Raw genomic sequence first — 26,233 nt, forward strand, 5'->3', positions numbered from 1 at the left:
ATCTTTTGGTATTATTGCTTTGTAGAGTCAAAAAAGCACACACACACCAAATCCTGTACAGAACATAGATTGACACTTCAGGTATCTAGTCAACCCTTACTGTTGGTGTTTTTATGTGCTGGGCAGCCATTCAGGTACTGGAGAGACATAGATGAAGCTACTTTGAATAAGAATTCCCGTGGAGTTGCTGAAAAACTGGCAAATCTTTAAAAGTGTATTGAAACCAGAACATCTTAATGCTTTCCAAGTACTTCAGTCCCAATTCACTTATTCCCCTCAATACTTTGTTTTCCTATCCTGTTTTGTAGTCTTAGCATTTGTTTTTATCATGTTTTTGAATTTATCACTTATGGTCTGTTTCTCCCCATACGGAACTTCAAGAAGGCAAGGATTTTAAACATTTAAATTGATAATTAATTCATTTTTGAGATAGGGTCTTAGTAGGTAAACCTGGATGACTTAGAACTGCTTTGTAAACCGGGTTGGCCTTGAACTTCTGTTTCACTGAGTGCTCAGATTCAAGGCGTAGACTACCACACCAGCCAAGATTTGTGTTTTGTCTATGGCTTTATCTTCAGCCCCTGAGGTTCAGAGGCATAACTACTAACGTATCTACCGGTGTCAAGTCCTTTTGCTTGTTGTTTATTCATACTCATTTATTTCTTCCATGTGGTAAGATCTCATGCAATGGTATCCATCAGCTTTTTATTGTATATTGTGTCTGTTCCAGTTGCAGTAAAAGCACTGCAAACAAAACCAAAAAGCTTGAGAAAGTATCTTGAGGGTAGTAGCCTAACATGTTTTTACTTTTCAGTAAAAGTTGGCTAAACTTAAAAAGGTAGGCTGAGGACTACTCCAGTCTGTGGGGAACCTTAAAAAAAAATCTCGCATACAAGAGTGAGCATATTGAAACCGATCTTTTGGGCACTCTTTTGGATTTGGAGCGTGAAAATCTCCAGTGGTTTGGCAGCCTACAGGATGGAAAGGTGCAATTGTTATTTCCGGTGCTTAGTGACCCACAAGAACAGCATCCATCTCGGGGTAGGGTAGGAAAAGACTTCCGGTGCTCTGCTTTTTTAAAAAAAGAGACTCGCTGAGTCACTCTAAGAACAGAGTGCAAAAAATACACCGCAAACGGGTGAAGAAGACCAGCATCCACTATCGCGACTCACTTCTGTGTCGTCCCACTGGGGAATATTTACTCAGACCAGGAGCGATACGCGATCTCCCTAAAACAGCTACGGACGCACGTCACAATCGCAGCAAAACTTCTCCCATCATCCTCCTCCGCCTCTTTTCCTTCGCCCCGCCTACGTCAGGTTTCGAAATGCTCTCTGGGTGCGCCAGGAACCCGGCCTACTCCTATTGGTCTCTAGCTCCCCCGCTCCCATTGGCTGTTTCTGCAAACGTGACGGCTGTTGTGAGTTGTGATTGGCTAGAGTCCATAGCGTCATCGGCTGTCAGGAGGGTGGGATGAAGAAAGTCGGTGTGAGCGAGGCCGGGTTGGAGGAGGGGTTCAGGCCTGTCCTCCCCAGCGGCTGGGGCAGCAACAACGCCGGCCGCCGCCGTCACCCCTGGGACGCGGAGGAGGAGGAGGAGGAGGAGGAGTGGCTGGAGGAGTAGGAGGAGGAGGTGGGCCTGGGGAGCGGGATGTCCAGCGCTACGACTTGCTGGTGAATGCTGAGGAGAGTCGCGGTTGCTGCAGTCTGTGCCACCGGGAGGAAGTTGCGGTGTGAGGCCGGGCGGGAGCTCACGGCTGTGGGGCGAATCGAAGCACGGGGTCTGTGCGAAGAACCAGCGAAACCCTTTCCTACGCTGACCATGCCTGGAAGAAACAAGGCGAAGTCCACCTGCAGTTGCCCGGACCTGCAGCCCAATGGACAGGACTTGGGCGAGAGCGGCCGGGTTGCCCGTCTAGGAGCGGATGAATCTGAGGAGGAAGGACGGTCTCTCAGTAATGTCGGGGACCCGGAGATCATCAAGTCTCCCAGCGATCCTAAGCAGTACCGGTGAGGGAAGAGGCTCGGACTGGGGAGAACGGGGTGCGGGCTTCGGTTGGTGCTGTAGTGACTTCTGGTCTCCGAGTCTCCTGGAGGAGCAACAGGGTGTTACTACTTCCCATCCCAAATGTGTGTTTGGGTGAGGTGGCAAGGGCAATTTGGAGTAGACCAGGCTGGCCTCTAACTCAGAGATCTGCTTGCCTCTTCTGCCCATCAAATGCTGGGGTTAGAATGCGCTACCACGCTACCACTGCCCGGCTAATTTTGACTTTTAAAAGCAAGAGCTAAGGTTTCCACGAGGAAGGGGGTTTGGTTGTTACAAGGAAAGCTTGACAGTTGGCGATCTGAATTTTGGTGGAGAGATGTGTGTGTTCAGTCTCAATCCAAAGATAAATGAGTCCCTTGAGTAAAAGAGAGGTAAAACGGAGCGAAGATTACGAAGAGGATGGTGTGGCTTTAATACAGGAACTTTACAGCATCCACTTTGTAATTTTTCATTCCGTTTTACCTCTCAGCTAGCCTAAGATGGAGTGGCTTGTAACCATGGGTAGCTAGCCACAACTAGAATGGCTAGATGGCTTCTTCTTCCAAAAGGTATCAGAGAGACATCTTGAGTCTCAGTTGGATGAATGGTATACAATGTTTCAATCATCTGTAATGATGACTCAATCCCCCTTCTGAATAAACTCAAAGAGTTACTTTGTTTCATAAAATATCTTGTATTTGAAACAGTTTCTATTATCTAACGGCTTTGTTTTCCTGGTTGAGGACATTGAAACCAGGGTTCTTCTCATTTTGCTAAATAGTATTGGAGCTTGTATGAAACTAGCCATCTGACTTGAAGTGCAGTGTGTGCTGGCATTTTATGAGGTTCTTACTCATGCGGGGTTAGAAGCCTGAGTAGGCTAGGTCCAAATTTTTAAACACTTTGGTGAGTGTTAAAAGTAGGAAAGAATTCCTAGAGATCATCTTTTCCACTTTTGCCCACTTCTATTTTATAAACATTTGACACTTGGGTCCAGAAAGCAGTGACATAGCCCCAACTTCAAGGCCAACCTAATTTTCCTTAATACTTTTTTGTCAAGTTGTCAGGGTCAAGATATCTTTATAAACTAGGGATCGATTTTACTGTCAAAGATGTAGTTGTAACCTGTAAGTGAGCAAGTTGGAGGTAACAACATGGCTTAGTTTTTTTTGCCTCCCAGGTTAAGTTTTCAGTACAGGCATTAGTGGTTTTGTTTTGTTTTGTTTTTTTTTTTTTTTTTTACTTGTCTATACAAAGTTACTATTAATAGCTAAGTGTCAGATGCTGTTATGATTGCTTCAGATATATATTCTTTAATCTTACTTTTTTACAAATTGTTTAACAAATACTAACTAAACCTAGGTATCAGGTCCCACACTAGCATTTCTGCACCTTGGTTAAATATATTGCAATAAATAACAATTTATCCATGGTGGCATACAAAGATGATTAAATTTACAGTGTAGGAGGATGCAGACATTTAAAAAATTAAAATGAGAATGGGGTATGGCAACCCCAGTGCTGGAGAGGTGGAGAAGGGACAATCAGAAGTCAGGAGACATCCTAAGACTGTGGCTCAAAAGCAGCCTGGGGAAGGGGAAGCAAGCTCGGGCACCAATGTTTATGGAATTTCTAATGGAAGTATGTTAGAGTAGATTAAAGAATAAAGTAGGAAGTGATAAATAGCATGCCTAGATAGCTTCTTCCAGAAATGTATGAGAGAGGACTTGGACCTCAACTGGTTGAACGGGTACTTGTAAGATCTCTTTTAATTTTCTAATCTTCCAGTGTTCCAATCATCTCTAATGAATGGTGACTCAAACCCTGCCTGGATAAAGTTCTGAGCTAGCTTGTGGTACAAGGAAGACCCCTCTCCCCCCCCCCAAAAAAAGAAAGAAAAAGTATGTGGCGATATACAGCTTTAATCCCAGTTCTCAGGAGGCAGAGGCAGGCAATTCTTGAGTAGAAGCCAGCCTGGTCTACAAAGTGACTTCCAGGAAAGCCAGGGCTATACAGAGAAACCCTATCTCAAAAATAAGTAAATAAAGGATTAAAAAACAACCAAACAAAAAACAATCCCCCCAAACCCCTAGAAATCAACTATGACAACAAAGATAATGTTTAAAAGTTACTTTGAGAAAATTGTTACATTTATGTTTATTGGCCTTTGTTAAATCACAGTCTTCCCTTTTTGTCTACCTTTAATCTTTTCTTATGTGTTCAAGTTTCAAATGGACTCCCCAGACTCTTACTAGCTTTTGCTGAATTGGAACTCACTGTGTAGACTAGGCTGAGTCAAACTTGGGAGAGTTCTCCCTCTGCTTTCTGAGTGCTGGGGTTATAGGCATGTGCCACCACACATTTTCCAGTTTGACTTTTGAAAAGAAAAGTTTTTTTTTAAATTTTTGTTACTTTAAAATAAAGGTGAAGTTGGACAGTTATTGTGATGGATATGTCCTCTAACTGATCATGGACAGAGCTCTACAGAACAATGGAAAGAATCCATTTTGGCTAGAAAGGTGTCATACAAGTCAACATCTTACTTACATCTTTATTGATTAGAAGAGATATTCTAGATGGATGGATGGCAGTCTTCTAGCAGTGAGTGCACAATGCTGGGGAGTTTAGGTCGACGAAAACAAGAATGAAAGGCTTTGTTGTTTAATCTCTCTGTACTTTTATGGGGGATGGAGAACAAACATGAAAAAGCAGTCCCTTCTAATCTAAACGTTGCATGTGCACGTGTGTGTGTGTGTGTGTGTGTGTGTGTGTGTGTGTGTGTGTGTACACACATGTGTACCAAAGGACAACTGCAGAGTTGGTTCTGTCCTTCCATCTTGTGGGTTCTGGGGGTTGATCTCATCTTAGGAGGTTGGTCAGACTTGCCGTGTGCCTTCCCCTTTGAGCCAGCCCACTGGCCTGGTTATTTTAATAAGTTCTCAGTATACGTATTATAGGAAGTAAAGCATTGATTATGTTGTTTACTGTTACATGCTATTGAACAGAAAGGGCACAATCCAACAATTGTATTGAGGATACTAACTTTCTAGTTTAGAAGTGAGGAGGCTTGCTCAGGAGCAGAAACTAGACAAATCCAAGTTATCAGGAAGCAGGCATATATCAAAAATTAAGAGAACAATTTCTTTTGTATTGAATGGTAAGAACATGGACTTTTTTGCTGAGATTAAATATAAATATATAATTTTTTAACATTGAATATGTAAGGGATTGATTTTCTTTAAAAAAGATTTATTTATTTTATGTATATGAGTACACTGTAGCTGTCCTCAGACACACCAGAAGAGAACATCAGATCCAATTACAGATGGTTGTAAACCACCATGTGGTTGCTGGGAATTGAACTCAGGACCTTTGGAAGAGCAGTCAGTGCTCCTAATCACTGAGCCATCTCTCCAGCCCAGGGATTGATTTTCTTTGTATGTGTACATAAAGATAAATGGTGTAATCATAGGTCCTTAGAGTTATAAAATAAATCATTGTGTAGTTACTTAAATTAAAGTTTAACAACTTTGAAACATTCAGTTTCTTTTTAAAAAGTTTTTATATGTATGACTGTTTTGCCTGAATGTATGTATGTATGTGGACGATAGCATGCCTGGCACCTTAGAGGTCAGAAGAAAGCATAATGTAGGGCTGTGTTGTCCAAAGTGGTAGAGTCAGGGAGCAGATACTGAAAGGGGATGAGTGAGTGTTATGTGTATGTATGGTGGCCTTAGTTACTATGTATTTAGTTTCTGAGCTATGGGACTTTGAGTAAGTTAATCTCTCTAAGACTCAGACCTTGAAGAGACATAGGAGAACAATCCTAAGCAATTGAAATAAAAACTGAAGTCAGGAAGAAGCAAAAGGAAAACTTCAATGAAGACCCACTGAAAGAACACTTGAGCACGGAGTGATGTCTGTACTCCTGATTACTTGACATTGTACAGTGACAGAAGATTGAAGCCTTTCAGAGACCTGAGAAATCATTCCTGGTGAAATAGCTTCAGAGGAATGCTAAGGAGGCAGAGGTCATGCTGCGCTGCTTTAATTATGAATGGGAAGCATGAAATTTAGGTCACCAGGGAGATATTTTTCAAGATTTTAAAAAAGTCTGCCTACCTACCTATCTGCCTAAGCTCAATGTGTAACTGATGACTTTGAACTTCTGATCTTCCTACTCTACCTCTCAAGTGCTAGGATTGTAGGCATATGCTCTGACACCCCTTTTATGCAGTGCTGGGGCTCAAACCTAAGGCCTTGTGAGGGCCAGACAAACACTACCAACTGAGCTATACCCCCACCTCCCAAGAAGATTAAACCAATTATTATTTTTATGTGTATGGGTCTTTTCCTGCATGCCTGCATGTATATTTGTTTGCCACATGTGTCCCTGATCCCCACAGAGGGTGGAAGAAGGCTGTGTCAGATCTAGAACTGCAGCTCAGACAGTTGTGAGCTACCATAGCGTGATGGAATTGAATTCAGATCTCTTAACTGCTGAACCATCTGTCCCAAGAAGATTGTTTAAAGTGGGATGAGAATTTTTAGGAGAAGGCATTGCCCAGAGTAGAGGGAGAGAGAACTGGTTCCCAGTGGGGGAGATGAAATGTTTCGTGCTTAAGGAGTCTGAAGGTGAAGAATATCTTCAGATGGTTGGGAAATAACAAGATCCATAATATCTATGGAAAGATTGGGTTTTGGAGGGATAGAAAAATCTCCCGGGACGTGGAGGAAAGCGTGGGTAAACTGGAGAGAGGGTAAGCAAAGCTGCAGTGTGCACACAGGTGATGGAAGCTGGCTCACTCCCCCACAGGCGAGGCGGTGGGTTTGAATGGTTAAGTGGCTACATAGGGGAAGCAGAGGCAGGTACTGCTTAATCTTTTGTCAGCCTAACAGATTACGGTCATCTGAATGAGAAAACTGCTATTAGAGACTGTTTGTAGGAAGGTCTGCAGGGCATTTCTCTAGGTTGATGATTGTTGCAGGAGGATCAAGTCCACTGTGGGCAGGTAGCCCTGGGGTGTAAACATGAGCAACCCTTGGAGGGCAAAGCAGTAAGCAGTGGTTCTCTGCTGTCTCTGCTTTAGTTTCTTCTCCCAGGCTCCTGCTTAAACTTCCCTCAAGATGGACAGTGTCTTAGGGTTTTACTGCTGTAAAGACACCATGACCAAGGCAAGTCTATTAAAGACAACAATTAGTTGGGGGCTGGTTTACAGGTTCAGAGGTTCAGTCCAGTATCATCAAGGCAGGAACCTGGAAGCATCCAGACAGGCATGGTGCAGGAGGAGCTGAGAGTTCTACATCTTCATTAGAAGGCTCCTAGTGGAAGACTGACTTCCGGGAGCTAGGGTGAGGGTCTTAAGCCCACATCCACAGTGACACACCTACTCTAACAAGGCCACACCTACTCCAACAGGGCCACACCTTCTAATAGTGCCACACCCTGGGCAGAGCATATACAAACCATCACAGACAGTAAGCGGTAATATGAAATAAATCCTTTTCACTTTAAGTTGTTTTTGGTCATGTTGTTTATTATTACAGTAATAGAAAGCAAACTAGGACAGAATAGTCCACCAGAGAGTAGACTATTGCTGTGGTAGACCAGGCCATGTTTGAGACGAACATGGAAGTGTTTGGAACTTGGGTTCGAAATGCCTTTGACTGTCCAGAGATTAATGGGCTGTTCTGGGAGATCTTGGAGGATAATGTGGAGAGAGATGCAGATGACAGGGCTTGTGAAGTTTTAGAGGGAAGTATGAGAGTCCCTCAGAGACTCTATTGGGGCTATTTGTGTGATATTTTGAATTAATAATCAGTGGCTTTGGTTAGCTGGGGCGTAAGAATCAGCTTTGGTCAGTGAAGTAAAGCCATTGCTGTAGAGGGACAGTTGATGCTAGGCAGCTGGTGCTGAAGTACCAGCTGTGATTAATCTGAGACCATCACTGAGGTGAGATCTGGGAAGTGTTTCCTTAAGGTCAGCACAGAGAGACTGTGGTCCAAAGGATGGCTGAAATTGCTTATCATAACCTTATAGCCGAACTGAGTAATGTGTAGAGACTCCCACTTGGTATTTTGTCGTCTTTATGGGCTTGAAGGGTCATGCATGGAGAGCTACTCAAGTCTGGCATCATGTGGCAGGTCAGAATCCCTGATGAGGTCTAGGAGGCCACTGGTTAGAGATTCAGCCTTTGCTGCAGTGGAGACATCGGGACTTTGGAGATGGGTGAAACATGGGACTCCTATTGTTCTTGGTGGTAGTTGTGGAGGGGAGCCGCCTGAGCCTATGAGGTAAACTTTGTGTGCTGTGAATGACAGTCAGCAAAGTGGGCTGCCCAAGCACATTGGAACCCAGGAAATCATGACTGAATACCATATAGGATTTCACTTAACAGTGCTGGATGTTGGTTTTGCTTTGCTTTAATTGTAGCTGCCCTGGTTCCAAGAGGGAACTCTTGGAATAAGAAATATGTAAGTTGGTGTTTGCCAACCTGTCATCTTCCGTGTTCTCTGCATCAGCTAGCAAATGTCTATCCATGCCCTGCTCCTCTTTCTCTCACTGTGATGAACACTGCAACTTACAGTTGAGACACTTTGGATTTTTAAAGGGAGATTGGATATTTTAAAGAGAAAAAAATTAAAGCCAATGGGACTTTGAAAGGTATGCTGTGTTTTGTATTGTGATGTTAACATGAGATCTTAGAGATAAACAAGAAAGGAAAGGTTACAGTGTAATGGTGTATTTGTTTGTCAAGTTGATAAGGGGATCAGCTTTGCTGGTTAGGTGTATTTTTCCCCCAACTTAATACAAGCTAGGGTCATCCGGGAAGAGGGAAAGAACTTCAGTGAGAAAGTACATCCATCAGGTTGGCCTGTAGAAAAGTTTCTGGGGCTTTTTCTTGGTTAGTAATTGATGTGTGAGGATCCAGCCCACTGTGGGTAGTACCACCCTGGGCAGGTGTCCTGGGTTGTATAAGAAAGCAGGCTGATGAAGCCATGGGGGGTAAGTCAGTAAGCAGTGGTCCAGATCCCTGCCTGGACGTCCCTTCATGATGATAAGCTTTGAGATGAAGTAAACCCTTTCCTTTCCTGACAGGTGGCAGTTACTGAATGCCAAGTCAGAATTTCTGGGTTCCTTGAGTGACTGTAGCATGAGGAGAGTGATGTTTTAAGATGAATCTGAGGGTTACTGGTTAAGACAGGTTTAAGAGGTAGAGATGTGTGTTGAGTAGTATGAATGCTGACACAGATGGCACTGGTCTTCTCTAAGTAGTGTGCTCCTCTCTTTCTCTCCCTCTTTCCTTCTCCCTCTCTCCCTGGCTCGCTCCCTTCCTTCCCTCTCTTCCCTCCTCCTTTTTTTTTTTTTTTTTTTTTTTTTTTTTTTTTTTTTTAAAGCCAGGGTTTCCCTGTGTAGCTCTTGCTGCTAGGATTCACTTTGTAGACCAGGCTGGCCTCAAACTCAGAGATCCTCCTGCCTCCTGGATTCTTCTTCTTCTTCTTTTTTAACTTTTAAGTTAAAAAAAATATTTACTGTGTTTGAGTGTTCTGTATGTGCTATGTCTGTGCACCATGAGCGTGCCTGGTGCTCACATAGGCCAGAAGAGTGTTGGGTTCAAGGCAGTTGTGAGCTGAGTGTGGGTGCTAGGAATCTAATTCCTCTCCTGGAGGCAGCAAGTGCTCCTATCCATGGAGCCATCTTTCCAGCCCTTCAGTTTTCTTGTAGCTCTTCTCCTACTAGCTCAACGTAACAAATGACTGTAGGTTAAATTTCATGCAAATGGAGAGCCTTTCTGCTTTCGTCACCCTGTGCCTAGCACACTGTAGACTCTCGTAACATCTGTAGAGAATGTGGCTGCAGGACTACTAGGCATTTTTATAGAACTCTCAGCAATATTTTTTCCCAGAATTTTCTTAGATTGCATTTTTATCTGGCGAATTTCTAAAAACTGCCTTTATTTCTTAGAAAACAAATATAAATAAGCAAGTTACAAAAATAAGAAGTACAGATTATAAGAAATAACAGCCCATGGCAATGTTGTATATCTAATTTATTGAAGCTTGTGTTTAGCTTATAACAAGTACTTACATGTTAACTACATTTAAACTTACTAAGTGATATTTGTATAAGGCTATGGTTTGGTTGGTTTTTTGAAATAGGGTGTCATTATTTAGTCTTTGCTGACCTGGAGCTCACTGTGCAACCCAGGCTGGTCTTCCTCTTATGGTTCTCCTTGCTGCTGGGCTTACCTCTGCTTCAATCCTGGCAGCATGGCTTCTGTAGTAGTGAAGAGTTGCCAATAGTTCTCATCACTGACTGTAAAGGATTATGTTATAGTGCAGTATTACAATGAAGATAATTCAAGCTATAAAAAGAAGTGCTTTGCTGCTGCTTCCTTCCTTCCTTTTTTTTTTTTTTTAAATTTTGAGACGGAGTCTGGAGTTGTTATGTAAAGCATAACATCTTTGAAGTAACAGCGATATGCCTGAGTGCTGGGGTTAGGGTGTGAGTCACTGTCTATGGAGGTTGTGCTTTTTGTATTGACACAGAAAAGTGTCTTACAACCTATTGTTGAGTTACAATTAATGGTCAAGGGAAACATTACAGAACTTTACTTTTAAAAGGAAAAACCTACTAAAACAGACCTTGATTCTTAACCTAAAATACATTTTTTTTTGTCTAAATGTATATAGAAAAGGAAGGTTGAACTTTTGTATTCTTTGATTTCTAGTAGTTAAAAGATGTTAAATAACAATAAATACAAATATGTGGTCATTGTAGGAAATTTAACAAACGTACAAAGAGAAGTTTAAAGTTTCCCACAATCATTATGCTTATTATTAACCAGTAAGTAACTTTTGTGTGTATTTTCTATGCATTTATCTATTGGACTGGGGATGCACTTACATCTAAGTGTGCATGGTTTTTACACTGACACAGAATCTCACCAAACCAAAAGCTGGACCATTTTGGCTAGGTTGGCTAGCAAGTGATGTTCCCAGCAATTGCTTGTCTCTGTTCTCCATTGTTGGGGACACAGGCATGTGTAAACATGCCTGGCTTTTTATGTGAGTACTGGGGATTTGAACTCATAGCCTCATGCTTGTATAGGAAGTACTCTTACCCACTGTTAATCTTTTCTGCCAGTATTCAGTATTTCACTTAATTTATAGTAATCTTAAATAGTCAACAATCCTTTCCATCCTTTTTTCTTTTTTGCATTCTGAGGTTTCAGTTACATTTGCCAGTGAAGTCCAAAAACATTTAATAGAATTAGCAGAAATAATTTGTCATAAAATTGTACACTATTCAGAGTATTGTGACGAAGTCCCACCCTTTCGTGCTGTATACTGTGTGGGATATGGGTCACCATTTGTTCAGCACTGTTCTCCCCTTGGTAGCTCAGTCTTAGTTATCAGATATGTAGAGCCTTGGATAAGGGCACCACAGTATAGTACAATCTTTCCATTTTCTTTAGAAAAAACAAAACATTTGTTTGTGTGTGCTGGGGGCTGGGTGGGGTTCAATATACTTTGGCATGTTTGTGGGGTTTGGTTCTTCCATCATGTGGCTCCTGAGGATTGAGCTGAGGTCATCAGACTTTGGCAGTCACTCCCTTTATTCTCTGAGCCACATCACTGGCCCTTTGATTGTTTTCTTTATAGCTTCTGGATTTAGTGTGTGGTTGAATGTAAAATTTCTTCACTCATATTATAATACATTTTTTTCTAAAATATTTTTAAAACATTCTTTTTAGCTTCCTATAATACACGCATATATAGTATATATAAATATGCACTATCTTATCACAAAGTGCTGGATTAAGATGCATGGATATCTGTATTTTTTTTTTTACTCTTATTGTTTAATCAGGTACAGATGACTGCTTCATTTGAGACTTAAAAGTTTTGGGTATACTATCTAGATGCATTTACTATGTACATTTTATATATACAACATTTACTATTGATTGATTTTTACAGAAGCAGCTATTAGTTTTTACTTGATAGTTTGTTTCATTTGGCACAGGTTAAGTATCTTCAATGTATCAGGCCCCTTTTTAAATTGAAAATTTATACAATATTCTGATCATGGTTTCCCCATCTCTCAGATCCTCCTCCATCTTCTTATCTATCTAACTCAATGCTTCCTTTATTTCTCTCTTTGGAAAATAGGCAATTAAAAAACAAACAAGCCAGAATTAACAACGAAAACAAAACCCACAACAAATACACATAGACACATAACGTATAAAAACAGGAAATTGAAAACCAAATAAAAGACTGTTAAGATTTTTTTAAAAAAGTCCAAATAAAGCAATATGAGGCAAAAAAAAAAAAATATCTGCAAGAATATTGTTCATTTTGTGTTGGCCATCTACTCTGGGAATAAGGCTTATCCTTAAGTGTGGTTTATATACCCTGTGAGATTCAGTTGGAGAAAACTGATTTTCTTCTTGGTTAGGGATGAGAAACAGTGTTCACTTCCTTCTCTCAGCACTGGGACCCTCGTCTGGCTGAACCTGTGTAGGTCTTGCACCACAGTCTCTTGTGAGTTCATATGACCTGTTTCCTTGGTGTCCTCCATCCTTACTGGCTTTTACAGTCTTTTTTTCTTCCTCTTCCACGAGACTCTCTGAGCCCTGAGGGGAGGGGTTTGATGAAGATGCCTAATTTAGAGCTGAGTGTTTCAGAGTTCCTTACTTTGTGGATTTCTGTATTAGTTCCCATCTACTGCAAGAGAAAGCTTCTCAATGACGGCTGAGTGAGACACTGATTTGTGGGTGTAGCAGAATGTATAGGAGTCATTTTATTGCTGTGTTCCTTTAACAGGAGCATAGTATTTGGTTTTCTCCCAGTCTCAGGTTCTTGGCCTCTTGAGCAGTGTTTGGTTTGGAATATAGAAGCAGTGTCAGCCTTAAATGCACTTAGTGATTGGTTACTCTCACATTTGTGCCACTAGTGCACCAGCTTATGGTGCAGGCAGGTCATTGTCATAAATTGCAGTGTTTGTAGCCAAGTTGGTGCTTATCTTTCTCCTCTGGTAGTGAGGAGAGTAACTTCCAGAACTATAAACAGCAATTAGTAGGGGTGAAGGTTCTAGTTAGGTACCAGTTGGACTTCTTTCCCTCCTTCCCTCCCTCTCTCTTACTCTCTCTTTTAGTACAGAATAAGAGTTTATTAAGGTCATGGAGGAGTTAAGAGGGTAGTAGAGGCAGGGGGCGGGGGGGGGGGGGATAGAGAAGTAGAGGAGTAGAGGCCGGCCTTGAGCATGTGGAGATGGGGGGAAGGGAAGGGGAAGAGTAGGGACAAGGAAGGGAGCAAGGGAGCTGGACTTCTCTTGAGTGGTTTAATTATCAGGCCCTTCTAAAGTGACATTCATGTTTTTTAAAGTAAAAATTGTAAATTGTACTTGTCCTGGAGATCAATCTTTAGGTTGTCAGGTTTGATGGCAGTACATTTACCCACAGAGACACTTCTGGCAGCCTCAACATTTTTAAAAATTTGTTTGAAACATTGTTTCTATGTATCCCAGACTAGCCTTGGGGCTAGGGTTACCAGTCATGAACCAATGTGCTCTCTGTTAACACTGTTTTGTGGATTCAGCAACTAGTTTTTAAGTATTTGGTATTTGCCAGATGATGGCATATATGGGAGAAAAAAAATCTTTGTAACATTCTAATGAGGCAGATAGAAAAGAAAATTTAAAAAGTTGTGACCAATATTGCAAACTAAGATTAGTGAGAATATAGTTCCACTGGTGTGCTATGGAGTGGTGAGGGGACGAATTTCTTAAGTGGTGCATTTCAGCACAGACTGCCTTGCAGATGACTGTCCTTGGCATAGAATCTTCTCATTTGGTTTTTTCCTTTGAGCTCAAGAACTAGGGATTGCTTCTATCTTTCTAGTGTGTTGCCTTTCTTTCCCAACATTATTTTAAAGCATTTGGTGTATTATTCTGTTGCTTTGCTTGGTAAACCTTTTTAAAAAAGAAGTTTCATCACATATGAAGTCTAACTGATGCTTAAATGCTTTCCTTGTCTTTTGGCTTTATTTGAATGGATTCATGTGGTATGTTGCCTTTTGTGGCTTACTATTTTCCTTATTATGTTCTGAAGATTACCTATCCAGTTTTGTAGCTTGTTGCTAAAGTGGTTTCTTGCTTTATAATGAACCACCATAGGGAGGACATCTATTGTGTGACTCAACCACAGTTAATCCTTCTGTTGTCAGTAGAGTTTTGAATTCTTTCCAGGTTGATTAATGTCTTTGTCAGTGTTCTGTTGCTGCGATGAGACACCATGACCACAGTAACTCTTATGATAAAGAAGACATTTCACTGGGGCTGGCTTACAGTTTCAGAGGTATAGTCCATTATAGTCATGTTTTCAAGCCCAACCCTAGTGACAGACACACTTGCTCCAACAAAACCACACCTTCTAATCCTTTCCAATAGTGCTACTCCCTACCTATTGACCAAGTCTTCAAACCTGTGAGCCTAAGGAGGCCATTCTCATTTAGTCACCACAATAAATAATTGATTGTATCCCAAGCCTTTCTGTACATTTTATGTATTGATCTGAAACTTAGGCCCCCCCTCCTTTTTTGGGGGTTGGAGGAAATTCATATACTATCATATATTTACATCTATTATTTTTCATAACTTAGTTTGTAAAATTTATGATGTTAATGGCCATTTCTGCTTCCCAAATTTTATGATTTTATTCTCAAATACAAAACATAAGCACTTTTGTTCTTTATTATTTAAAAATGATTTTGAAGTGGTAGGGAGACATGTGGCTGCAGATGCTGCGGAGAGCAGAGGAAATCCTTGGGACATCAGTCCTTGCTTCCGGTTGGTTTGATACAGAGCCTCTTGTTGCTACTGAGTATGCCAGGCTAGCTGCCCACAAGCTCCCAGAGAGTCTCCCATCTCTGCCTCCCATCTCACCACAGAAGCACGAGGATTACAGACTCTGGAGGTCTAACTCCATCCTCACACATGTGTACATAGTGTTTTACCCTCTGAGCCATCTCCCTAGTGGGCAGTACCTTTCGAACCTCAGGGCTTGGCTGACAGGTATTTTGTTTCAGAGGCTTTCTCTGATTGTTTCCTAGGGTCTTTCAAGAATATTCTGTCATTCTTAGTTTGATGATCTTGTTAACATTACCACACACTGGTCTTGCACTTTTTTTTTTTTGGTAATGTAGCATTATGTCTGACACATAGAGTGTTAAATGGGTGTTTATCGAGTGAATATATAGAAGAATGAAGAATAAAAGGGAGCAGACTATCATGGCACCTGGTCATCAAATGATAACACAGTTTTACTGAATAAGAGTAGTTTTTCCACAGGGCTACAAGTCCGTGGAATTTTTTTTCTTAAGAGATAAAGCCCATCTTTTCTTTTAGTCTCTAAACGCAGTTTTGGAAACCTGTACAATGTCAAATGTATTTTGTAGAAGACAAGCTTGTCTGCTTAGACAAGTTAGCATGGCTGCTTTGGGTATGAAGAGCTATGCTCCCAGGCTGTCTTCCATTTTGGTAGAATGTTTATTTCTAAACTAAAGGACTGGAAGAGGTGGTTGGTCATGTTCTTGTAAATTTTTTAAAAAATTAACTATTCATGGTTGAGACAGGTGCTTTCTATGCTGTGTGCTCCAGGCTGTACTGAAACTCAGGAACTGCGGATCCTCTGCCTCAGTCTTCCCAGTGCCGGGATAGCAGGCATGAATTGCTATGCCTGGCTTCTATTTTGAGTGCTAGGGGTTGGAGCTAGTGCCTTACACATAACAAGCAAATGCTCTAGAGCTACTCTGAACACCATCTTCAATCCTATAAACCTGTGCTTTGAATACGTAAGTGTATTTTATGATTAAAAACCTCAACGAACATAAGACAAAGTGTGTCTCTTCATTTCTTCCTAGATAAAACTAATTTTTCTTTTTAGTTTCCTTCCCCAGATTAACCAATTTGATTAATTACAATTGTGGTACACCTTCCTGGTTTGTGGCGCATTCTGTCTAAGACCCTCAGTGGATGCTTGAAACCATGAATAGTAACAAACCCACATATGTTATGATACATGTAAAGTTTAATGTTTATCTGCCAAAACTGACAGCTATTGCTGGATATGGTGGTACATACCTTTAATCTCAGCACTTGGGAGACAGAGTCAGGCAGATCTCACATGTGAGTTCAAGGCCAGCCTGGCCTACATAATGAGTTCCAGGACAGTCAGGGCTATGTAGATAAACCCAAATCTGTCTCAAAAACCCAAACCTGACAGCTATTAAGTGACTGAGATTTTGTGTGTGTGTGTGTGTGTGTGTGTGTGTGTGTGTGTGATATGTGAATGTATATTTATAGCTCCTTATTGTAATGCAATCTTTATTCATGCCCTGACTAGATGGAATGGTGGACAATTTAAAAGTATACTAATTTGTATGTTTATACCATGGTTGAGTGTGAATAACTGAAACTTGGGGTGAGTGGGGCTACTTACATAGTATCCAGTGTGTTTATTATACATAATGTGGGTTCTGCTATCTGAGTAGTTGAGTCAAAGTGCTTTGTGTTGTTTTTTGTTTTTATTCCAGATACATCAAGTTACAGAATGGCTTGCAGGCTCTTTTAATTTCAGATCTAAGTAATGTGGAGGGTAAAACAGGAAATGCAACAGATGAAGAGGAGGAGGAGGAAGAAGAGGAGGAGGAAGAAGAGGAAGATGATGACGACGACGACGACGATGATGACGATGATGATGATGAGGACTCTGGAGCTGAGATACAGGATGATGATGAAGAAGGCTTTGATGATGAAGAGGAATTTGATGATGATGAACATGATGATGATGATGATGATAATGAGGAGAACGAACTGGAAGAATTGGAAGAGAGGGTCGAAGCCAGAAAGAAAACTACTGAGAAACAGGTGTGAGTCATGTCTACATTGTTTTTCTCATTTGGATTTGGGAACTCCTTGGGGTAATAATTGAACCTGTATTTTATTTCTCAGTAGTAAAAAGGAAGTATGTAGCTATCTTTTGATTTTTTTAAGCCATTGATTATTATTCTATATAAAGATTTTATTTTGAAAACAGTTTGCTCTGGTTATAAAAGTGACTTACTATAGAAACTAAAGAAAACAAGAAAAAAATGGAAAAAAATCACTCATTAGAGGTAAAAATGGCAATAATTGAATTTATATGTAGTATGTACATTATATGCTTTCAAAAATATCAGGAGGTGAGAATCTGTACAATTCTTAGCTGAAGCTAGAGGAATAAGAGAGTTTATCATTCTGTGAAAGATGGGAGAAATGAGAGCAAGGCCAGTACAACATCTTCCCTTGGCCCCGAGTGCTAAGTTACTGTTTGGGAGGGAATTGAATTTGATCTCACCTGTGCAGACATAATCAGGGACGTTTAAGTGAGAGAGTTGAACTTAAGCATCAGTGAATTGCGATGTGAGTCTTGATAGGCAGCTTTTCCTCAATTTATCTTTTGAAGAATGCTTCTGTTTTGCAGGGGGGAATTTCTGTGTCAGAGGGGAGATAACATTTTGGAGATATTATAGACGTGACCAGCAAATATTTGTTAAAGTAGTTTGTTTCTTGACTTGTTTTATTTTAATTTTTTAGATAGAGTGTGATGTAGCCTAGGCTAGTCTTGAACTTCGTATAGAGGGGATAACTTTGAACTCCTGATTCTCTAGACCAGTGGTTCTCCACCTTCCTAATGCTGTGACCCCCAACCTTAAGATTATTTTTGTTGCTGCTACTTTATACTGTAATTTTGGTATTGTTATGAATCTTAACATAAATGTTTTTGGAGATAGAAGTTTGCCAAAGGGGTCATGACCCACAGGTTGAGAACCACTGCTCCAGGCTCTACTTCCCAGGTGCTGGGATTACAAGCATGAAAAGCATGCTCAGCTTAAAGTTGAATATCAATACATTAGCATGGTATAGTCTTAATATATAGGATTTATTGCTAGATTCTTAATTTAGATCTCAAAAGGATTCTTAAAAAGTGGTTAGCCCGTGGGACTGAAAAGATAGCTCAATGGGTAGGACACTTGCTATACAAGTTTGGTGACCTGAATTTGATCTCACAGCAGAGAGAAACCATTTCTGAACATTCTCTGACCTCCATATGCACACCTGTACTCAAGATATACCATACATATACATCATCATTGTCATTTTTAGAGATGGGAATCTCACTTGGTTGCTCAGCCTGTTCTGCAAGTCTTAGGTTCAAGTGGTACTGCCCAGTAGCTGGCACTACAGACATGCCCCACTAGTCTTGGCTTCAATAACTAAAATGAAGTCTTTGAGAGTCTCTCCCCCTTCCTCTTTCTCCTCCTCTTCCTCCTCCTCCTTCAGTTTAATGAGACAGAATCTTACTATGTAGTTCTGGCTGTTCTGGAACTTTCTGTGTAGACCAGGCTGGCCTTGAACTCACAGAGAGTTGTCCACCTCTGTCTTCAGAGTGCTGGGATTAAAGGTGTGCTCTACCACTCCCAGCCTCACTGTTTTCCTTTAAGAAAGATTGTACCTTTTTTTTTTTTTAAACCAAAATTTTCGGTAGATGGAGTTATGTTTTTAGGAAGCTTTTTAATGTGTGTATGTCAGATAGTAGGCCAAGTTGTGTTCACTTGGAGAACTTGAGAGGTGAAACTCAAGACACTAAACAAATTTATATATGCCACTAGGTAGACCATTCTAAAGTTTTGTTATAGGCAAATTGGGAACTAATAGGATTGTTTCTAATTTTTAATGCAGCAGTAGTATAATGGAGAAATCACAAGTTCTATCTCTAGGTCCGCCCCTGGCTTCTTGAGGGATCTTATGCTGACTGGCTCTTTCTTTCACACACACCCTTAAGTTCACACAATTTTGAGCTCTAGCTTAACTCAAAAATGACAGTATTATTAAATCTTAGATTCTTACCTCTAAGTTTCTATATCTGTCTTTCTCTGTATAAAAAACTATAAGTAGCTTTTCCTGTGTCGTGGACTTCTTTTGATAAAACAATTAGGTTTGCAGAGACCAAATCATTTTGGCTCGGAAGTAATGGTATCCTAGTGGAAGAAAAAGTTCCATGGTTTTAAGAGTGGGAAATGGCTTTTACTTCATGGGTATGTAAGGCACATAGGCTTCGGGAAGGGGAAGTGAAGAAGTTAGTGTAGGTGAGAGGTGGCTTCAGAATTGCATTGGTTCTGAAGAAACTTTAGAATTTAGTTTTTATTTGAGAAATGTGAGCCTTATTTAAGGTAAATAATTCTCATTAATAAATGAAATGGGAAGAAAAAATGTTAGCTTTTGGAGAACCTTATCTAATTAGAAGTTAATTATTTTCCCAAAACGTTTTAAAAACTATACCTTTTTTTGTTCTTTGAAAAGAAGTTTTTTCTTGATCTGAAAAGTTAATAAGTTAACAAGATTGAAGTTTAAGTATGATATATTTGAGTTATGATTTGTTCATAATTTTGAGTTTTATAACTCAATTCTCAAGTATAAATTTCTTGGGTAGGAAATTCTCAAGTATGAATTTCTTTTCTAGCAATCGCAGAACCTGTTTTTGCTGTGGTCAAAGCTGACTGATAAACTGTGGTTTAAGTCATCTTATTCAAAAATGTCTTCAGCCCTGCTGGTCGAGACAAGAGATCTTTATGGGGTAGTTGGAGCTGGAAGCAGGTTAGGCATCTATTAAAACATCACAGAACAGGTTAGACTGTGGTTTGAAGAAGTGGCTATTTTTCCATGTTTTAAATGAGCTTATATACTAAGTCTTCAAAAATGGAACTTGAAGTATTATCAAGTGAGGCTGTTTGGTTCTTCTAAAAATATAAGGTTGGCTTGTATGCCAGGTGTATGCTATTTTATAAGGATCATTTTTATCACACAAACTGCTTCACGAAATGTATTAGTTTTGAAAATTGATATAAAGTTGGAAAAGTTAATATTCACTTTCCTGTTTTCAAATTTACTATTTCTTTTACTTAGAAAAAAATCTTTTAACTAATGATGATATGTCTCAGTCACTATAAACAGAGCTTTGCATATATCTTGTCCATCTATTTTGTTAAAAATGAATTTTCCCAAGGAATTTGGAAAATGCACATTGATAATACATGATTTCTATGTGTGTTCAGTGCAAAAGGAAGAACTAAAGAGCCTCTTAATCCTGTTCCTGTAGTTTTTTAATAGCAGGTTTTCCTCTTTTAACCATTTACTTACTATTTTATTAGATATTTTCCTAAATGGTTATTTTACCCATCCCCATCCCATATTAGTAATAAGCTTTCTGAGTAGCACACTGAGACGTCTCGAGCGTTTTGTAGCTGAGTTCTCAGCGTAAACATTTTACATTGTTTGGCGCTCTTCATTCCACTCAGACCTGTTAGTTCCGCAGAGTTCCAAAGTCTAGTCACCCAGGAGCCCTCTGGGCGGCCGGCTGTCTGTCTGTTTCTGCTTTCTCCCTCAGGTCTGCACCTGTTGAGCATTTGGCAGGATGGCAAGTGGAGGAGCAGCAGGGTGAAACTGACACAGTTCTGGTGAGTTTCACTTTGCTGCTCCTCCTGATTCCCAGGGAGAATTCTGTCCCTTTCTGTTGGCGAACGTCTGCAGGTGCGTCCTCGAGGTCTAGTACTGCTTTAGGAATGACTCAGCTGTTTGTGTGTTCTACCTACCCCAGTCTGCAGCCGCTCTGTGTGTTGGAGTTGGGAGCTTTGCTGATCCAGATGACCTGCCTGGGCTGGCACACTTTTTGGAGCACAGTAAGATCTTGTAAAATATCATTCCCGGGTGTGGTTTCCTTTTTTCCTTTACATTTGTATTAATTGATTTCAAAGATTAGTAATTGGCTAACTGAAGTTTCTTTAAACAGGAAAAAGTAAAAATAAAAAATGCTGACTTAGGAATGAATGATCATAGGGAAAGACTTCATTTAAATATACTTATATTATGGATTTGAATGAAAAACATTATCTTCCTCAATCTGTACTTTATTCATTGAGGTGGGGTCTCAGTCAAACCCAAAGCCTGCCAGTGTGGCTAGTTTCCCTATCCAGCTTGCTCTGGGGAGCCTGCCTCTGCCTCCTAAACATATTACAGGTGGGCTGTCACACTCACCTGCTACTTCACATGAGTTCTAGGGATCTGAACCCTGTTCTCACATTTGTTCAGCAAGTGCTTTAACCACTGAGCCACTTTTCCAGCTCCAAACCTGTTTTACTGCAGACATCATGTTTGGCTTTAGTACAGCGAACAGAGCTGGACGCAGTTGCCATTCTCTAGGAACTGGCTAGCTCTGGTTGGACTAGTCTGTTAACAGTAACTAGTAACATCAGGGTGTTGAAAATACAGACAATCAAAGGTGTGATTAATATGTCACAGAAGAAACCATAGTTTATTTATGAGTATGCCTCAGCAAAGCTATGTGGACATTACGCTACAAATCTTCATTGCATGTGCTTGCTTTTCTGCATTAGTCATTTTTTTAAAAATATATTTTTAGTTTCTAGGTTATTTGAAAGTAAACCTCTTATTTGATACCTTTTAATGGTAGTTGTTAACCTGCACATAAGCTTATGTTTAAGTTTTGCCCTATTTATAAGCAAACGACCCACGTGTTTTTAAACATGAAATGTTTGGGTTTTGTTGGATTAGAATTAACATGAGATTGTAGAATGTTGCACAGAATCAGTGTAACAGAGTGTTAGACACAGCCATTGTGAATGTGGTACTTTATCTTTTATCCATAGGAAGTTCATCTTTGATACACATTTCTGTCTATTTCTTTCTGTTGTGTGACATTTTATTTTTTCCATTTAGTGGTATTCATGGGTAGTTTGAAATATCCAGATGAGAATGGATTTGATGCCTTCCTCAAGAAACATGGAGGTAGTGATAATGCCTCAACTGATTGTGAACGCACAGTCTTTCAGTTTGATGTCCAGAGAAAGTATTTCAAGGAAGCCCTGGATAGGTAACTATTACTTAATACAATTATACACATGGAAATATTGGACACGTTTTAATGTATCTTCAAAAAGTCGTCTATTTCTCTAAAACTTTCATAGTATTGGGGAAAAACGGAGCAAACTATTAAATGTTCTTTTTTCCTTCCTTCCTTCCTTCCTTCCTTCCTTCCTTCCTTCCTTCCTTCCTTCCTTCCTTCCTTCCTTCCTCCTTCCTTTTGTCTTTCTTCTTAAGACAAGTTCTCACTCCATATGCATGGCTGTCTTGGAACTCACTATATACATTAAGCCGGCCTTTAAACTCACAGAGATCACCAGCCTTTGCCCTGAGTGCTGGGATTAGAGGCATGTGCCACCACACCCGGCTCTATGTCCTCTTGAACTCTCAGGAACCCAGAGCTCACTAGTTGTCTAGATATCCTGGCCATCCTCCTGTCTCTGCTGCCCTAGTGCTGAAGTTAGTTGTCTAGCTCGATGTCAGGCTTTTCTGTAGTGCCGAGGATGGAATCCAGGCCTCCATTCTTACGTGACAATCATTACTGATTGAGTTGTTTCCCGAGCTCCTCCTCATGAAAATCCAGAAGTGAAATTGAGAAGATTACTTCTTTAATAATGGCATCTGAAAGAATAAAATACTTCAGAATAAACTTAAAGACTTGTAATAGTGGAAAGTCAAAAACTAAGAAGTAAGTAAAGAGTGGCTGAGAAACTGTGCCATGTGCCTAAGATGTAGTGTTAAGAATGGGAGCATAGCTGTCCTGGCCCCCTCGCCACTTCAAGTCATCGTGCAAAAAGTATTCACAGGCCCAGAGGATCGGGGCGGACAATGAGAAGTCCACCTGAGCTGCCCATCCGGCGGCCATCTTTACACCGACAGAGTCCGTGTTGTGACCAAAGGCGCAGGTTTATATTGATTTTCAGAGAACTGACTGGTAAGATGAAGTGGACCAAATTTTATGCAAAAGATTGGAGCAATGAATTATTACCTTTTGGCTTTATTTTTATTCATTCCAAGAAAAATATATTTTCCTGCTGCTCTCCATTTGTTGATGACAAAGCCCCCACGCTGGAATTCTGAAGAGGCAGCAAAGAACACGCTAAGCCTCTCATTTTCCCTTACTTCCACATTCTTTCCAGATTGCTTCTTTCCTCCCTTCAAGGTCAGAAGAGTTTGCTAATGTTTTGAATAAAATGTCTGGATATATTGGGGGGGGGGGGGTTGGAGCATAGACTTCTTGTTAAAACAATGACTTCATGAAATTCTTAGGCAAATGGATGGAACTGAAAGTATCATCCTGAGTGAAGTTACCCAATCACAAAAGAACACACATGGTATGCACTCACTGATAAGTGGATATTAGCCCAAAAGCTCGGAATACCCCAGAAACAATCCACAGACTACATGAAGCTCAAGGAGAAGGAAGACCAAAGTGCAAATGCTTTGATCCTTCTTAGAAGGGGGAACAAAATACTCACAGAAAGAAATATGGAGACAAAGCATGGAGCAGAAATTGAGCTACCTAGGGATCCAGCCCATATACAGTCACCAGACCCACACACTATTGTGGATGTTAAGAAGTGCATGCTGACAGGAGCCTAATATAGCTTCTCCTGAGAGGCTCTGCCAGAGCCTGAGAAATACAGAGACAGATGCTTGCAGCCAACCATTGAACTGAGAACAAAGACCCCCAACAGAGGAATTAGAGAAAGGACTGAAGGAGCTCAAGGGGTTTGCAACCCCATAGGAAGAACAACAATATTAATCAACAAGACCACCCAGAGCTCCCAGAGAATAAACTACTAACCAAAGAGTACACATGGAGGGACCCATGGCTCTAGCTGCATATGTAGCAGAGGGTAGCTTAATCAGGCATCAACGAGAAGAGGAGAGGCCCTTGGTCCCATGAAGGCTTGATGCCCCAGTGTAGGGAAATGCCAGGGCGGGGAGGCAGAAGGGAGTGGGTAGGTAGGTGGGTGAGCACTCTCATAGAGGCAGGTGGAGGGGAGATGGGATAGGGCATTCATCCAATTCACAATTTTAGGTCCCCCTTTATATCTATGAGCTGATACCATAATTCATACGGGAATCTTAAAAAGCAAAAGTAGCCCAAGTTATATTTAAGAACAAGTTGGACTCTCATTTCTCCAAGACTTAGAGCTGCAGAAATCCCAGGAATGTGGTTCTGATATAAGGACAGAACTGCTCAGTGGACTAGAACTGGGACTCTAGAAATAAACCGTCACGTTTGCTGTCCGTAGTCTGGTGCCAGAACAACTTAGCAGAGAAAAGATTGTTAGCACTCTGCCAGAATAATAGGAGAGCCAAGTGCAAAATAATGAACCACAGCTCTTCAGTTAACTGTAGAGAAAATTTAACTCTAATTGGGTTACAGACAAATGTGAGAATAAAATCATGAAACTTGGAAGAAAATGTCAGCCTTTGTAACCTTATTACATTTAGTGATATTTATAATGGGGTGTTGGCAAAGAGACAAATAGAATAATAAGTCACAGAGATAATAAGTCACAGAGATAATAAGTCACAGAGATAGGCACCATAAAGGTGGACACTTACACGAGAGGGCTTTTTATTGGAATGACGCCAAGACAGTTGAGTTTCCATGGATATAAGAATAAAGTTGACCCTGCCACTCAAAAATACACAGTGTTCTGGATAGATTGTAAATTAAAAAGTGAACAAAATAGCTAATGTTTTAAGCCACAATTTAGATAAACGTTGTCAAATAAGATTAAGGAACAAACAAACCAGAGAACATAAAGAAAATGGTGTTCCTGAAAGACACTGGACCCAGTGGTAACAAGGCTCTGGTTTGACCCCAGCACCAATCTCTACTTTAAAAAACCCACAAAGTAAACAAGATGTATAGGAGAGTATTTTTGCAATTGATAACTAACAAAAGACTTATATTTTGAATAGTTATTGGTTTTTAACTTATTAAACTTTTGTATATAAGTATCCAATATAGATTAAATTGATATAGTATGCAATATATATATATATAATTAGATGTATTGTTAGAATTAAAAATATAACCTATTTAAAGAGATTTGAATAAACATTTAAAAATTCTCATTATTATTTTTTTACAGTAAGTACATAAAATGGTATTCAGCCTTATTAGGAATCAGTGAAATGTAAATTAAAACTATTTCAAGATTTAACTATTTCAAATGTTACAGAAAACATACCAAAAAAAAAAAAAAAAAAAAAAAGCCAAGCAAAGAAAAAAACCTCTGACAATAAGAGAGGAAAGAAAGCTGTGAAGAGTGTGGGCAGGTGTGCGGCCACTCCAAGAAGAGTGGCTACTGTCTGGTAGCACACTGTGTGCTATTCCTTCATAATTCCTTTCTGGGGAAATACTTAGGGAAACACATGCATATGACTCAATACACAGTGCAGAAACTAACTTATGGTTAGCACTTTTATCATAGTCTAGTTCTAAAGCCCAGATTTCTGTCAAATATCAATGGAATAAATGTGCCAATTAATCTCTGTGACTCTTGTCACAGCAGCTAAAATAAAGTACAGTCACATCTGTCCATATGGATGAATAGAATGTCATAGCATTGAATTGAACAATACAGGAACAGTTACATACTATGTATTTACAGCTATATAAAGTTCTGAAACAAAATCATTTTGTTTAAAATGTACATTCTCAATGGAAGTGATGGTATTTGTCCCCTTTGGTAGCAAAAATAGAGTAGTTCTTGAGAAGTTAAAAAGATTAGTTTGTTCATTTATGCTCCTCCTACATTTAATTTAAATGTTAAAGGTTTTCACTTTATCTTTACTTTTCCTTCCTGCTTAGTTTTCTTCTGTGTCAAGTGATCACCAATCCAACAGTTGATTTATGGGAGGCACACATGTGCAGGGTTAGTGTTGTGAGGTCTGGGGACTGTGAAGTGCTTACCGGATCCCTATTGGCTGCTATTGGTTACTTTGTATGCTACTTATGTTTTGTCTGAAGTATTTTGCATGTAACTTTGTTTTTTTACAACTAAGTAAAAGTATTTCCTGTTTTACTCAAGTTATGCTAAATATTAGGAAGAATGTGAATATCTTAATGAATATGTAAATGCAAGATCAAAGTTATAGCAAAAGATTTCAGGAAGTTAGTTATTCAGTTGTTTTATGTTTACTGGAAAAAGAACAGTTTAGGGAAGGGTGCAGGCAATGCGCTTGTGTCCTCTCAGA

At 40.1% G+C, this 26,233-nt stretch overlaps 1 protein-coding gene across 2 annotated transcripts in view; it reads left to right on the top strand.

The window, feature by feature from the left end:
- Nucleotides 1-1,550: 1,550 nt before the first annotated feature.
- Nucleotides 1,551-26,233, top strand: part of NRDC (nardilysin convertase) — a 61,191-nt gene continuing 36,508 nt past the window's right edge. The window contains exons 1-6 of one of the 2 annotated variants that reach the window (XM_080921595.1): nt 1,551-2,009; nt 16,627-16,960; nt 19,596-19,729; nt 20,520-20,589; nt 20,730-20,811; nt 21,869-22,022. In XM_080921595.1, the coding sequence (XP_080777721.1) occupies nt 1,678-2,009; nt 16,627-16,960; nt 19,596-19,729; nt 20,520-20,589; nt 20,730-20,811; nt 21,869-22,022 (1,106 nt within the window). In that variant the 5' untranslated portion in view covers nt 1,551-1,677. The remainder of the gene's footprint in view (nt 2,010-16,626; nt 16,961-19,595; nt 19,730-20,519; nt 20,590-20,729; nt 20,812-21,868; nt 22,023-26,233) is intronic. The other variant, XM_080921594.1, reaches the window with a different exon arrangement.

Source organism: Micromys minutus, assembly GCF_963924665.1.
Source record: "Micromys minutus genome assembly, chromosome: 9".
NCBI lineage: Eukaryota > Metazoa > Chordata > Mammalia > Rodentia > Muridae > Micromys > Micromys minutus.